The sequence below is a fragment of the Sceloporus undulatus genome, chromosome 1 (genome assembly GCF_019175285.1).
Source record: "Sceloporus undulatus isolate JIND9_A2432 ecotype Alabama chromosome 1, SceUnd_v1.1, whole genome shotgun sequence".
Classification (NCBI taxonomy): domain Eukaryota; kingdom Metazoa; phylum Chordata; class Lepidosauria; order Squamata; family Phrynosomatidae; genus Sceloporus; species Sceloporus undulatus.
Genome location: NC_056522.1, coordinates 324,286,941 through 324,302,520, shown reverse-complemented (window position 1 = coordinate 324,302,520; position 15,580 = coordinate 324,286,941). Strand labels below are relative to the sequence as shown.

At 40.0% G+C, this 15,580-nt stretch overlaps 1 protein-coding gene across 1 annotated transcript in view; it reads left to right on the top strand.

The window, feature by feature from the left end:
* RYR3 (ryanodine receptor 3) overlaps positions 1-15,580 on the top strand; it is a 423,771-nt gene that overhangs the window by 52,779 nt on the left and 355,412 nt on the right. Inside the window, 1 exon segment of the mRNA XM_042477733.1 lies at positions 14,189-14,308. Coding sequence (XP_042333667.1) covers positions 14,189-14,308 — 120 coding nt within the window.

The window sequence follows — 15,580 nt, the reverse complement described above, 5'->3', positions numbered from 1 at the left end:
GTAAAGAAAATATTAAAAGAATAGTTTTTTAAAAGAAAATTTTAAAAAAGTTTTGAAATTTGAAATTTAAAAAATTCTGGGGGGGCCTCCTTTCTTCTCTCACTGACCTTCACATCACTCACACCATCTCTTAAAGCATTTTAAGGAAATAAAGGCCAATGCCACAATTTTTCTGCCAAAATATAGGTGTTTGAGCAGCAGTGGTGTCACCCCCTCCTTAGGATGTCACACACCCCCTGCAACCCCCTAGTGACGCCACTGGTGCAAACCCTGCCTAGCCTATAAAACTTGAAAAATAGCAGGGAAATAATTTCCCTTGCAGGCTTCACATAAATGTGCAGACAAAATAATCACATTATTTCCTTGTCCTTCAAGCACAATTGCTGTAGAAGAAAGTCACTCTTCAAAATCTTTAGGAAAATGTATAACTTTTTGATAGAATAATTATCTTAACTTAATTCTACCCAGTATGACAAAAAGAAACAGTTATAATTAGGTATAGAATACCTTGGATACAATGGTAGGAACAGTTTTATTACTAATGATATGAGAGGACAGGTGCATTAGGAGAGAACACTATAATAATAAAGAAGAAGAAGAAAAGGAGTTGCCCATATGTAAGATGACTTGATAACATGCAGGGACTGAAGAAATACTATCTAATGTATGTTCAAGTGACTGTAATTGGTGCTCTTTTTCTCCTCTTAGAAAAAATATATTGGAATGTCTCAGCCAGGGAAATTGTGTCGGCTTCATTAAAAGGACTTGTTTTGACACACTGCTGTGCTCTTCTGCCTAGCATTTAGATTTTGCTGTATTCGTTGTGTCAAAATCCATACCTCACATTGCTGCAGCTACAGCAAACAAGACTAAAATTTGAACTTCATCGAAAATGGTGAAAATAAACCCCTTAAAAGAGAGTATTAATTACTGCAAATGCAGAATGTTGGGTAATATAAGTATTCTTAATTTGTTACTAAGGCATAATTTGAATACATCCTAGATACAGGTTCAGTCATTCTATCAGAAGAGCCAAGGTTTTCTTTTCAGCCCTATACTGTATCATCTTTCCTCTACAATGCCATTGCACTATACAGAATGAGCAGCCTGTTGTTGGAGCAGATGTGATGGTTTTCCTTACACAGAAACATCTTCTTTGGTGGGTGAAAGTCTATTTTTTTATTCCTTATATCTCTACAGGTTTTTATACCTTCCCTTTTATATGTATTACTCAATTCAAATTAAGCAAGGAGATTATATATATATATATATATATATATATATATATATATGGTATATCATTTAAAATAGCAGACATGTCAGAGCATTCTCCAAAAGAATACAGAAAATGTGGTTTAATTTGAAAGATGAAATATACACTCTTAAAGAATTGATTTTGAAATGTGAGGTTCCTATATCACCATGAACCGAGAAGTACATAAAAAATCTTCAGATCAATGGTAATAAGACCATAGATGTTTTCAAGGGACAGAACTTCCTGAAATAATGAGGTAGAGTAATAAATGAAGGGAAATTCAGGAATACTGAGTGTGGCTTCAGGTACTGGTGACAGATGATTTAAAAAGCTTGTTGTTACCTTGGAAGCAGAAGCTAATATGAACTACAGAAGCCATCTGAGGACTCAGAGAAGCAATAGATAGATTTTGATTATTACATTTTCAGCGGTTTTATATATTATTAGAAGTACCAAATGGAATTGTTTTGGAAGGAAAGGTACTCACTAGGTTTTGTTCTAACAGCAAAAAATTGGTAGTTTTCCTTAGAGCTAGGATAAGAATCAGTGTTTGGAAAGTTACTTGGTAGAATGTTACTGTCATGGCCAGCCACGAGGAGGACTCAGAGGACAACGAGAAGGACTTGGCTCCTGAGATGCAAGGAGGAACCCGAGACTGTGCCAGGCCCCAGCTCTGCCCTGTCATGTCCCAGCTCTGCTTTCCCAGCCCCAGTGGATTTGGCTCAGCCAGACCATAGTGGAGCCTGGGGCTCAGCAGCCCAGCCTTGCCCCAGTAGAAGTGCCAGACTTGGAAGACATAGGCATGTTACAGACAGGCCCATGAGGTGCCATCGTTATGTGCAAGGGGCAGCACTTCCTGATGCGCCTTGCCCCTCGTGCGTAACGAGTGCGTCAAAATTGCGGTGCCCTATACAGATGGGCACCGCCATTTTGATGTCGCGGATGCACAGTGTCCGGACGTTGCGCGGCGGAAGTGATGCCATGAGTGTGTGCCTTGCGGCACCACCTCTGAGGCGCAGAAAGAAGCGCCATTTTGGTGCTTCTTTCTTGCTGCTCCTGGGAACCATGCGGTTTGGCTGCTGTGGTTCCCGGATGCAGCAACCGGCAGCGGCACGAGACCGCCCGTTTTGGGTGCTCTGTAACATGTCACAGAATAGCAGAGCATTGAGGTTCCTTCTTTTAGCCAGAGGAGATCAAAAAGGGTGTGCCTTTGGTGTTCCAAGAGGCTTGCTGAGAAATATTCATTAGGCAATCAGCAGCTGTGATAAGGGAGCTAGATATAAGACACCTGGCATACTCTGAGCTCTCTTGCCAGAGATTATTTGTTCTCATTAAGCGAACGCTGCTTGATCTGACTCCTTGCCTCCTAGAATTTAACTGCCTTGGAATCCTTGACCTTGGACCGTAGTCGCTGACCAACCCTTTGGTATTCTTGACCTTGGACTGGACTGGGAGTATTGCTCTCTGTAATCCTGAACTTTGGACTGGCTTGTGGCTTACTCTCTTCGGACTTGGTTTGGCATTGTTGCTGAAGGACTGCCTCTTGGCAGCCTGGAATGTTTACCTTTTGCCCAGCAGGCTCTTATCAGCCATGTGAGTGTGTGTTGGCAGCATTCCCAGACACTTACCTTGTTGTCTTAACACCCACAAAAAAGCATGAGGATATAGAGAGATCTTGTAGCTCCTTTGAGACTAACTGAAAGAAAGAAGTTGGCAGCATGAGCTTTTGTAGATAAAATCCTGCAGTGCAGATATATATAACTAAACACTAGAGTTAGGATTGTCCATACCATTTTGTTTTCCATCACTTTGTATATATTTGATGCTCATGCTGTCAAATTCTTTCTCTTGGTTAGTCTCAAAGGTTCTACAAGATCTCTCCGCATACTGATTCTACAGACTAACATGACTTTATCTTTGAAAAAAGCATGAAGTAACAGAACAAGCCACAGCATAAATCAGAACTTGAACTGTATGATATTTCTTCTTTGCTGATAAGGGAGGCTTTAACTGAAAGTGAAAGCCACACCACAAAGAGATGAAGTACTGTGTATACTCAACAATAAGTCGACCTCATGTATAAGTCAAGGACAGGTTTTGGGGGCAAAATTATAGATTTTCATATGAACCATGGATAAGTCAAAGGTAAAACTTAGGAGCATGTAACAAAGGATATAAAGGATAAAGCAAAAGAAAATGGTGCCAAAGAAGTAACAAAATTCTAGCAGACACAATTGTTTGTGTTCACACTAAAGACACGATGGATGAGAGAGTAGAGCTGGATCAGTACTTCCAGGATAGATTACACTCTTGCCTTTCACCAGGAGATGGCTCCTTTTGACAGAATAAGAGTTAATGTACAGCACTTATACTGAGCCATGGATAAGTCAACTCTGTTTTGGGGGGGGGGGTCAATTTTTAGACTAAAATTTCTAGACTTATACATGACTATGTACACTAATCTGCTGTTATGTTGCAGTTTTAAAGTGATAGAGTTATATATTTATTTTGGGGGGAATTGCAATAATTAAGACACTTTTAACGAGTTACTTCTAATTTCTGTGAGCTCTACACAATTCAAACAAAGTACAGTATTGTTGTTGTTATCTATCCTCAAGTAAGCCCCAACTACTGGCAATCCTGTATATGAGATACCTCCATGACTCCCTATCCTCAACAGTTCTTCTCAAGCCTTGAAGGCTCAGTTTTGTGTCCTCATTGATTGTGTCTCTCTATCTGATATGTGGTTTTCCTCTCATCCTGCTGCTCTGTACATCATTGTCTTATCTAGTGAGTCATGCCTTCTCATGATGTGGCCGCAGTTTAGTCATCTTGGCTCATAGGGAGAGTTCATGTTTGATTTGTTCCAAGACCAATTTATTTGTCTTTTTAATTGTCCATGGTATCTGCAGAACTCTTTTCCAGCACCATCTCAAATGAGCTGATTTTATTTCTGTCAGTTTTCTTCGCACTCAACTCTTGCACTCATACATAATGATGGGAAATATGATTGTATGGTCAATCCTAACTCTAGTGTTTAGTGGTATATATTTGCTCATCAGGATTTTATCCAGTTCTTTCATGGCTGCCCTTCCTAGTCCTAGGCCAGTTACAAACTGGCACTTGGGACGTCTGCAGGATGTCCCATTTTAAAAAAGGGGCGTCTCTTCTAGACACCCCTGGGTCTAATATGGACTCTGTCCGTACAATATGGCGCCAGCTGTTCCACATGGCTGGCACCATCTTTACGTATCGGACGCTGTGCGTCCGAACGTGTCGCGGCGCTAATGATGTCGCGAATGCACCAGCGGTGCCTCGTGACGTCATTAGGGTGCCGCAGAAAGAAGCTCCATTTTGGAGCTTCTTTTTTGCTCCGTAAGGGAGCCGCGTGGTGTGGCTGCGACAGCTCCCTTACGGAGCAAACGGCGGCGGCGGCAGACCGCCTCAAAGCGGCGGTCTATAACCCGCCCCCGTCTTCTTTTAATTACAGTAGAGTCTTGATGAGCCAATATAAATGGGCCGACTGATAGTCGGATAACCAAAAATGTCAGATAATCCAGACTCCCCCCCTCCTCCCTTCCCTCCATCTTGCTTCCCTCCCTCATTCCCTCCCCATCTCCTTCCCTCCCTTGTTCCCTGCTTCCCTCCTGCTTCCTTTGTGGCAGCGGCGGCTTCTCCCAAGCTTGGCTGCAAGACTGAGAGGGCCAACTTCAAGCCGCGAAGGAGAGGACTGGGCCGTGCCCATTCCTCTCCTTGGCGGCCTGGTTTCCCTCAGCCCAAAGGGAGTCCGTGGACTCCCTTCAAGCTGAGGGAAAGCAAGCCATGAAGGAGAGAAGCCTGAGCCAAGCGCCCATTCCTCTCCTTGACAGCTTGGTTTCCCTCAGCCCAAATGGGGAGCCTTGAACTCCCTTCGGGCTGAGGGAAAGTAAGCCGCCAAGGAGAGGACTGTGCCAAGCTCCTTTGTGGCTTGAAGTTGGCCCTCTCAGCCCTGGCAGACTCTGCCCCCCCTGCAGCCATGCCAGGGCAGAAACTGGTGGTGGGGCCTAGTGGCACTCGCTGCCTCTGCCACCCACTTGGGGCCTTTTCTGTTTGGGGGCATGTCTGAGGGCACAGAAAGGAAAAGGCCCTCTGGGTAACAGCAAACAGTCTTGATTTTTAAGGCTGTAATAGACGTGTTACAGACCGCCTAAAAGCAGCAGTCTGCCGGCGGGCGCCTGTTGCTGAGTCTGGGAACCGCAGCAGCCAAACCACGTGGTTCTTGGACGCAGCGGAAAAGAAGCGCCAAAATGGTGCTTCTTTCTGCACCCCAGAAGTGGCGCCGCAAGGCACTAGTCACAAACTCGTGGCGTCACTTCTGCCGCGTGACATCTGGATGCTATGCGTCTACGATGTCAAAATGGCGGCCCCCCGTGTGAATAGGTGCTGCCATTTTGTACATGCTCTGCGCGTACTAAGGTTACATGCCATAATTTCTTCCCAGAGGGCTGAAGTGTGTGGGGCGGACTGTATGGAAGAAGGCATTCCCACAAATAGTCTGGGCCCAAGCCAAGTAGGGCTTTAAAGGTAATAAACAACACTTTGTACTGTGCCCGGAAACTGATTGGCAGCCAGTGAAGAGATTTCAATACAGGTGTTATGTGATCAGCTCTAGATGTGCCTGCGACCAATCTGGCTGCCATGTTTTGTACCAATTGAACTTTCCAAACTTGGCATAAGGGTAGCCCCATGTAGAGTACATTACAGAAGTCAAGTTGAGAGGTTATGAATGCATGTACTACTGTTTCTACATCTCCCAGCTCCAGGAAGGGCGCAGCTGGCGTATCAGCCAAAGCTAATAACAAGTGCTTCTGACTGTCGCATCCACCTGAGCTGTCAGCTGGAGCGATGAGTCAAGGAGCACACCCAAGCTGTGAACAGAGTCCTTCAGGGGAAGTGTGACCCCATCCAGATATGAGTGTGCAGGAACTGAGCAGAGCAATGGATGGGGCTGGCTCTTGGTATTTAGCCACCCTAGGTGAGAAATATTTTGGCACCCCCTGTCGCCCCTTCAGGGTAAGGTGGGTGGGCAGCAAGAGGAGAGGGGGCTGTTAACCTTGAGGTTGCATTCAAGGCACATGCGGAAGGCAGATGATATACCATGTGACCATACCGTGGACACGGGGGGGGGGACGCACATTTATGTTTTGGCCATTGTACAAAGAAACCTTCGTATGATAGCTTGCTTTTATGTTGCTTGCTGTAATGAGTTTTCACTTTAATTATGCAAAAAAATACACAAAAAAGCCAGCCCTGGCTGTGGAGGACACGGAATCTTGTTGATGTCTCATCTACAGGGTTGCCATGGGTCAAGATCAACTCAAGGGTGGGTAACAAAAAGAACAAATAACCCTAGCCAGCACAGGCTGAATCCCTATTCCCTGATCTGCCTTCTGGTAAATCAGCAACACCTCTGCCTTCTCTGGATTATGCTTCAATTCATTCACCTTCATAATATATAAAACCTAACTAATTTAGATAATGTTGATGTTATGAAATTTTTTAGATTGCTAAACTTTTTGTTTAAATTTAATCCAATTTCAATAATAAAAAGTCAATTATTAATAGTTAGTTGAAAGTTAAATAATGGAACTGAAGTAAATTATAGATGTCTTTTTGGTCTATTGCTTGGTTTAATTTTATAATTTATATTATCACAAATTGAGAAATCATAACTGACTCGCTTAGTACATACTTTCTGGTATTTTCTGTATATTTCATCTGTGGAACTTGAATACACAGAGGCTGGCTTGAGTCACCCTTGGCCAATTTCCTTCTTTAATGTTGCAAAACCCAAGGATATATGGGTCACAGAATTTTATATGATGTTAGCGTAATGCCAAAGGGTGTGAAATTGGTCTGGAGCTAAGCCATTTATCATCCACAGAGAAAGAAACAGGATGTCATGTGGAGTTAAAAAAAAAATCTCTGACTAGTTTGTTTAATTTTGTCCTTCTCTCAGTATCAATATAATTTATCTTGCTAGCCTGAAAATATACTCTGGATGATTTGAAGCCTCCGGTTTTAAAGCAGCAAGGATTTTTCCCCCTGCCATTGGACATAAACCTGTATTCTATGTAACCATAATCAAATGTTTACATGCAAACACTACCAGACTACACTTATAATTGCCATCCATTTCCGATACATTGGTGGTTGATACATTATTGAGAATCTTACATGTTAAAATACCCCCCCCCCCCCTTTTTTTTTTTAATATTCTTCTGGAGATATTATAAATTCTTCAGCTTCTTTCATAAATTCTTTAATTTTTACTGAGTCCTTTTCACTGACTCCCACTGTGCATGCTGGACAGTACAATTAGATGCCATGCTTCTATAATTGTAGTATAAAAATTGCAATATTTGCTAGTATCAGATACACATTTAATTGTTCACATTTTGTTTATGAATGGTCTCCAGTCACATTTACAAGCAGTTTTATAAGATTTCAGGTAAGGGTATACACAGCTTATCTATAAGGACAATATACCTATAATGTATATACACCTTTATCTATAAGGGTAATACACCTAGCTGCTACTTGTTCTTATCCTAGTCAGATGAGGAAACTGGCAAATCAAGGGGCTGAGCAGGAAAGGTAATTCCCAATCTTTAATATCTTCAACAAATTCTGATCATTGGCTATCCTTGCTGGGTTCCTGGGAACTAAAGTGCAAGATTCCTGATGTACCAAAGGCAGAGAGATTCAGGAGGTTAGAGATATAATACAGCTGAAGTATGTTAAAAATAAGATCTCTTCCTGTCTCTAAATCCTGTGGGTACTTAGCAGTTAAGTGTGGCTATGATGATTTCAGGCTGTATATGCAATGCAGAAATAATGCAGTTTGACACCACTTTTAACTGCCATGGTTCCTGGCAATAGAATTTTGGGATTTGTAAATTTGTGAGATATTTAGCCTTCTCTGTCAGGGAGATCTGGTGCCATCACAAACTACAAATCCCAGGATTCCATAAGATAGAGCCATTGCAGTTAAAGTGGTATCAAACTGCCTTTTTTTCTGTCATGCAGATGCAGCCTTGCTGTCTTTGGACATAAGGGAGTTGACACCCAAATGGAAAGTGTAAAATTAAAGCACAGTTTAATAAAAGAATATGTCCGTGCCATTTAGATTCTGTGAAAGGTGTTAGAATCTATAATATGCCACAGCTAATTCTTACAGTTTTACAGTATTGGCAATAACATGCAAATGCACCGTTGACTTCAGCAGGCCCCATCTTTTGCCAGCTGACAGTTTCAGTTACTGCAATGCAGTAGTTAGTTTGTGCAAGCATGGACAAAACATTTAGTTAGCGATATAATTAGCCAGCATTCATATTTTAACAGTAAAAATATTCCCTTCCATAAATGAAATGAATCAATTCAGATGAACCATTTAACATCAGATATAAAGCAAAGACAAACTACAGTCCTATATGTTTACCTAATCGTGTATGGGATTGTAGAGACAGTCCTATAAACAAGGCCAGTTGCTCAACAATTTACAGATGTTCCCCTCTTCGTAGCTAATAACCACTCAAGCTTGACACATTTCTTTTATTTCTGAGATGAAATTAACTCTGTGTGTATATCTGCATTTGAGAGTGTGTGTGGAAATGGCATAAACATGAGGTCCATTCCCAAAACTACTAAAATGAACTGAAATCATGGAAAAGAAATGTAGACTGAAGAAAAAGTCCCTTCAGGTAATCTATTGTAAGGGCCATCTGTTTTGATTTGCTACTTTGTTGGTTGTCGTCTGGTATACATTGTTACTTAGATTGCAGCATTACTTCTCCTTTATTGAATAGATTGAAACAACAATTACGTGCAGCTGCAGGAGAAAATGGGACTTTCTAAATCAATAATGTTCTTTATATAGAAAGAGTGTGTGTTACTTAATTTTGAGCTGACTTGGTTGTATCTTGAGGTAAGATTAAAAAAAAAAAAAAAGCAGATAATCTTTCTTTACAGATGGCCACCAATTTTTCATTACTAAAATTACTGTAGTCTTGGCTAACCTAGAGAGAATCCTATAAAATGGCTAAGGAATATGGCATTTTTCCTGACTGGAAAGAGAATTTTTAATGTAGATGTAGTATATAAACACTTGGCAAAAAGTTGGCATACCAAGTGATAAAGTGGATTCTAATCTACAAATGTTTATGCTACAGTAAATCTGTTAGTCTTTAAGGACCAAAATGCTGCTTGTTTTTGCCGTTGCAGACTAAGAGGGTGCCACTCTCTTCTGTTGCTGACTGGGGGGGTGGAAATCATGTGGCTCAGCATGTACGGGCTGGACTGCAAATTTTCATGAGGATTAGAAACACACACCCAAGATTAATGCGGAAACAGGATTAAATGGATCATGAGTGAAACTGGCATAGAGCAGAAATCATATTATCTGTTTATCCCTAATCATAGTCCCCATTTTGTTGGCAGCAAAAGAATTCCACCCCATTCTAGAACCTCCTTGCATTTGTGACTACTCTGATGTGTGTTGGGCACTCTATGTGCCCCACCACTGTTGACGCATATAATAACCCTTTCCTAAAATGCTGCCACCACAGACAGCACTGTGCCTTACCTTATCCATAACTTAATCTCAATGTAGTGACTTCAAAATGAGTGCATGTATAAACCAAATTATTTATTTAACCGAAGAACAGAATGATTCACAGTTATATATTGTTCAAGCACATGTGGTTATAGTTCAGTGCAGAACGTCACAGTATGACCCTGAAATGCAGACACTTTAGGAGAAAAGCAAGATATACATTAATAAATAACAAATACATTAAATTATTAAACCACATACAAGATTGGGACCACTTTCTACAATGGAGTAGGCAACCTAGAGTTAAAAATGCACCTGACCTTCATTTTTAAGCTATCTGATGTGAGGAGCTAACAGTCCCCCATCCCCAGTGTGTTAGGGACCAGCAGCTGATGGCTCATGCATTTACACTGATCTATGAACCACCAGATTGAGTTACATTTCTGTAAATGGTAACATGTATTTGCCAAGTACCAAGCTTACTGCATAGTCGTTTGTGTAGTTAAGCCATGCAGGCTATGGATTTAATATCATTCATGTTAATCTTGTCCATAGGATGGTGTTTGTCTATTGCATTCCTATGCAATATACGAGATCAGATAAAATACAAAATGCAAAATAAAATTGAAATACAAATGTATCAAAGCCATAATGAATACAGGAGTGGGAAGTCATTTCATATTACCACAAATAGTTTACTGTGGATCAGGGATGTAGCCAGGATTTTGGAAAGGGGGGGGGGGACTTGAGTGCGGCAGCACACAAACTCCACAGGCTCGTGCACCATTCATTGTATTCCAGCACAGCTTCAGTGTAAGGTTGAGTTGATATTATGTTTAACATAAATTAACAGAAGAGGGGTCTGAACCCCACAGCGCCCCCCCCCCCCGGCTACGTCACTGTCTGGATCCAAATTTATTTCAATAGGCAAGAAATAGATGCCAAAACGTCTTATATACTGTAGATATTCAGTAGCTTTCCCCACTAGCACCCTCAATCAGTAATTCAGACAAGCCCATTCATTCCTGTTAGTGCATGATCCTCATGGATTACTACACTTAAGAGAATGTAATGTTATTACCCTTGTCAAAGGGAACATTTTGGTTAACATTTTACCTGTCTTCTTTCTCATCTGCTTTGAGTTCATAAGTATTCTACTGCACAAACACAGAGAGAAAAAAAAGGATATAATTGTATACTGTTTATGTGTGTGTTCATACACAAAATAGTCTGAAAGTGTTGGTTGAAAGTACTGGTTGCAGCTTCAATCAAAATAACAATAGCATTTTCATGATGTAAAATGTCCAATTTGTGTTGCATTTATCAGAGCTATACTTAGGCCACAATCCTGTACTCAATCACCTGGAAGTAAGTCTTCTTAAACGTCATGGCACCTATTTATGAGTAGACATACAGATTGCACTACAAATTGACAGACAAATGCAACAGACATTCAGCTTGGTTTATCTGAACTCTTCAAAAACAGAGTACAGTAACTGAATTGGAGAGTGAACATATTTCAAGTCAAGTGACTGTAATTATGGTTTTTACACTCTCCGTGGGAATACATTAATAATAAATGAAAGTACTATGATAAGGTTATTCAAGTCAAACTGGAATATATACATGATTAGAGCTATTCTCTAGAGGAAAATTAAATCTATTGGGCTGCAGTTTTTCTCCCTTCAGGGTTATTCACTTTATCCCTATGGATATATCAGTATCTAAATACAGTATTGTTATATTCCTGAGCAGAAGAGAGACATTGCTCTTCTTTTCCAGTGCATCTATGTCTGGGACATCAGCATTCTCACCATGGCTCCTTTAACAGCAGTGACTTCCAATTGCTCATTTGTGTGGTACCTCCATTCCTCTTTAAAACAAAAACAAGATGCCTACCATCTCTCTCTCTCTCTCTCTCTCTCTCTCTCTCTCCCCATCCATCTGTCATAAAATATGATAAATGTTTGAATCTGATTGCTTATGCAATTGGACGTCACCACTATACCCTTGTATCTCTCAAACCCGCTCTGGAGGGTCCCACAATACAAGTGCAGATTGAGGGAGCATAGAAAGTGAAATGCAGCAGGAAAGAAAACAGATTCCTCCAGCAGTGTCCATTTTTTTGTTTTGTTTTTTGCTGATTGACATCATTGGATTTCACTCATAATCATTTTAATTATCACTTGATAGTGATGTGTCTCTGTAGTGCCAAGGCATATTACCATTATACCAGAAGAACCCTTGCCAGAGATCTGTTCTGATTTAGAAGTAATTACATGGGGAATTTCAGACCACATAACATAATATAAGTAATGCCAGGGTTGACAAAAAAGAGATGACATTGTGGCCAACTTTCTAACCCACACAGAATTTTATTAAACTAAAAACTGGTGCCAGTTCTTCACATGCATACTGTGCCTTGGAGCATCAATAAAGTTTAGTCTGAGTGTTGTGTATATATACCATAGTCAATATATGAGAAAAAAACAGACTATTGAAGTATATCTAATATAATTGTTTTTATAGAAAAAGAAATTTACAAGTTTATTTTGCTAGAAAGTCAATAAAACTCCAGATGTAGGCCCTTGGCATCCACTGAGATTTGGTTTCAACACCTCCACCCCCCATGGATACTGAAAAAATCAATCCTTGGAAGGTTGAATCCATGGATGCAGAATCTGTGGATACCAGGACTGGCTGCACTTTAAAAATTAATTATATCTTTTTGTTTGTAAAGAACAAGAATGTTGGGTTGCAATGAAGCAAAATTCATATGTGGACAGTTTTGTTCCTTAGATGAGTGGTAAAGTGCATGTTTTTCATGAGAACATCAAAATTTGATACATAACATCACGTGTAAAGAAAAAGAAAAATGGTTCAAAATCCTGTTGATGGGAAAGATACTGCTCTGCTTGAGACTCTAGACAGTTGCTGCCAGTCAGAATATAAACTACAAGGCAAGATGGACATATTGACCTAAAAGGAAACAGCTTACGTCCTAATACCAGCATTAAGATATAAGCCTGAGCTCTGTACTTTGTCACAGCATGTTTTATTTGACGATGACTTGACTTTTTATCTCCGCTTTGCATGATCAATACTCAGAATCCTGCCGGAGTCTTGACTTCCAGACAGCTCTCACAGCATGTGCCTGATATCTCATGGTTTTTGAAGTCTTCCAGAATAGGATACAACCCGACCTCTAATCTCATTGAGAATATATCTATTACTTTCTTTCTTAAAATTAAAGAAAACCTTTACTTTCTAGACTTAGCTGCTGCCGCACTGCAAATTAAATGAAGTTTGACACTGCTTTAACTGTCATGGCTCAATGTTGTGGAATCCTGGGAGCTGTAGTTTGGTTTGGCACCAGAGCTCTCTGAAAGAGAAGGCTGGATAGCTCCCAAAACTACAAATCCCAGAATTCCATAGCATTGAGCCATGGCAGTTAAAGTGATGTCAAACCGCATTAATTCTGTAGTGTAGATGCAGCCTCAGCCAGTATCTAGCTCAAAAACAGATGAGGAGATGCTTCCTCAGATTACCACAAAAACTTAAAGAAAGAAAGCATGCTTTTGTTCTGTTTATAATGTGATTGTAGAGAAGCATATAAACAATCCAAAAGGGCCTATACTCAAGAGATCTAATGGATGTTACTGAACAAACATTATTGCTATATAACTGTAGAATCAACTTAGCACAAAAATTGTGTTTTCTTTTATCCTAGATATATAACTTAATTGTGTTCTTGTTACTTATGCCAAAATACATCAGTAGTGAACATGACCCTGGTCCCTTTTTCAACTATCACAAAATGATATAAGTTGAATCTTGATTTGATTCACAAGTAACCCCAAAATATCTTTGTACCTTATATGGCTGAGTCATAAGCCTTCTTCCCCAGAGCTTTTAATCACATACTCTGATTTTCTTCTTTCTGCAGTGAATTTGCCTTACATTGAAACTGGCAAATTGTGTCTATTCTCCATATGAAAAGACACCTTTTGGTCAGATAAGGGCAAATTATTCAGTAGCTTCAGTTGGAAAGCAGCAGCACATTATGGTTTGTCACTAAAGAGGAAAAGTGTGTTGGGTGGAAGGGTGCATGTGAATTCAGTTTACTCATGCAATAAACTGATCCATATCTTGTTCTTGATTGTAGAAATCCAACAAAATCTGAAAGTTTATATCTTCTAATTCTTTACATGAAAAATGTATGCACGTTACCATTTTTAAATAAACATGCTGTTTGGGGACTTGTAGAAATGTAGCCAATCTATCACTGAGCCTTACAGATGCATTATATTTTCTTATATAGTTCTCATGTCTCTTGACAGGATGATGAAGTAGTGCTTCAGTGTGTCGCCAACATTCACAAAGAACAACGAAAGTTCTGCCTGGCAGCGGAGGGGCTTGGGAATCGCTTGTGCTTTTTGGAGCCGACTTCAGAAGCTAAAGTAAGCATAACGTCTACAGTACAAACATTTTGTTGTTGTTGTTCAGACAGTCAATAGTTATTAAACTACAAATGGTTATTCAAATTTTTAATTGCGATTTCTGATACATAATATGTCTCAGAATACATTTTACATAAAATGCAAACCATCTTTTTCAGTTCACTAAGTGTTGCTGACTTGGCATATTTTCAAGTTAAATATTTTTCTTCCCTTGCAATTCTAAATTTGTAGTGCCACATATTAGAATGCATAGCAAACTACCATTGGAATGAAAGAGACTGCAATTCACATGTGAAGAATCAAAAATATATTTGACTATATGGAAACTCTTAAGTACACCCTAGACTACTATTTGGCTGCAGACCCGCGTGTACAGTTTTCTTCACTATTTTGAAGTTGGGACCATATGATGGAGAGTAAGAATTATATGAAATTTCTATTAGGTGTTTGTTTCTTATTCCCATGTTACAGATTAGGAAATAAGTGTGAGGGGTGGCAGTTAAGTCATCTTCCTGAATGAAAGAAGATACAAATTCAGTCTTTCAATTTGAAAGCCAGTGATGAATAAAATGAATTCAATTTTTCTGCTTTTGTGAATTATCGAGTTCAGTTTCATAAATCTACTTCACAAGCATGTTATTGATTGAACTTTGCTAACAGACTTTCTGTTGCTTTGGCATTTGGCTTACTAATCTCTGCCAGAGACACCATCTCCTTTTAGTCATTGACATAAAACGTGGCTTCAGTGAACGCTGAGTCAGTGAATAACTAATGCAGCAGCCTAATTGAAGGCTTCTAAGAATGTGGATCAGAAACTGAGAAGATGAGGGAAGACAGGTATATTTTCAACAAGAAACAAAATGCATTGGTGAATCAATAAAAATCCAATAGGGCCTACAAAAGTGCAAGACAGAAAGAATGAGGATACCACAATCTTTAAATTCCCAGCTGTCACTTTGTTTGGACCTTCAGGCCTACTAGGTCCAAGGAAAGTGGCAATGAGAGCAGAGTGGAAGAGGGTGGGGAAAAACAAGTGATCAACTAGAATCATAGAATCGTAGAGTTGGAAAAGACCACAAAGGTCATCCAGTCCAACTCCCTGCCATGCATGAATGTTTAATCAAAGCATCCCCAACAGATGGCCATCCAGCCTCTGTTTAAAGACCTCCAACTAGAGGAAGTAATGAATGATTACTGATTTAGAGCATTATTACATTACAAAGAGGCAGTGTGATAGAAACAGTTTTTTGTTTATATCTCCACATGCCCTCA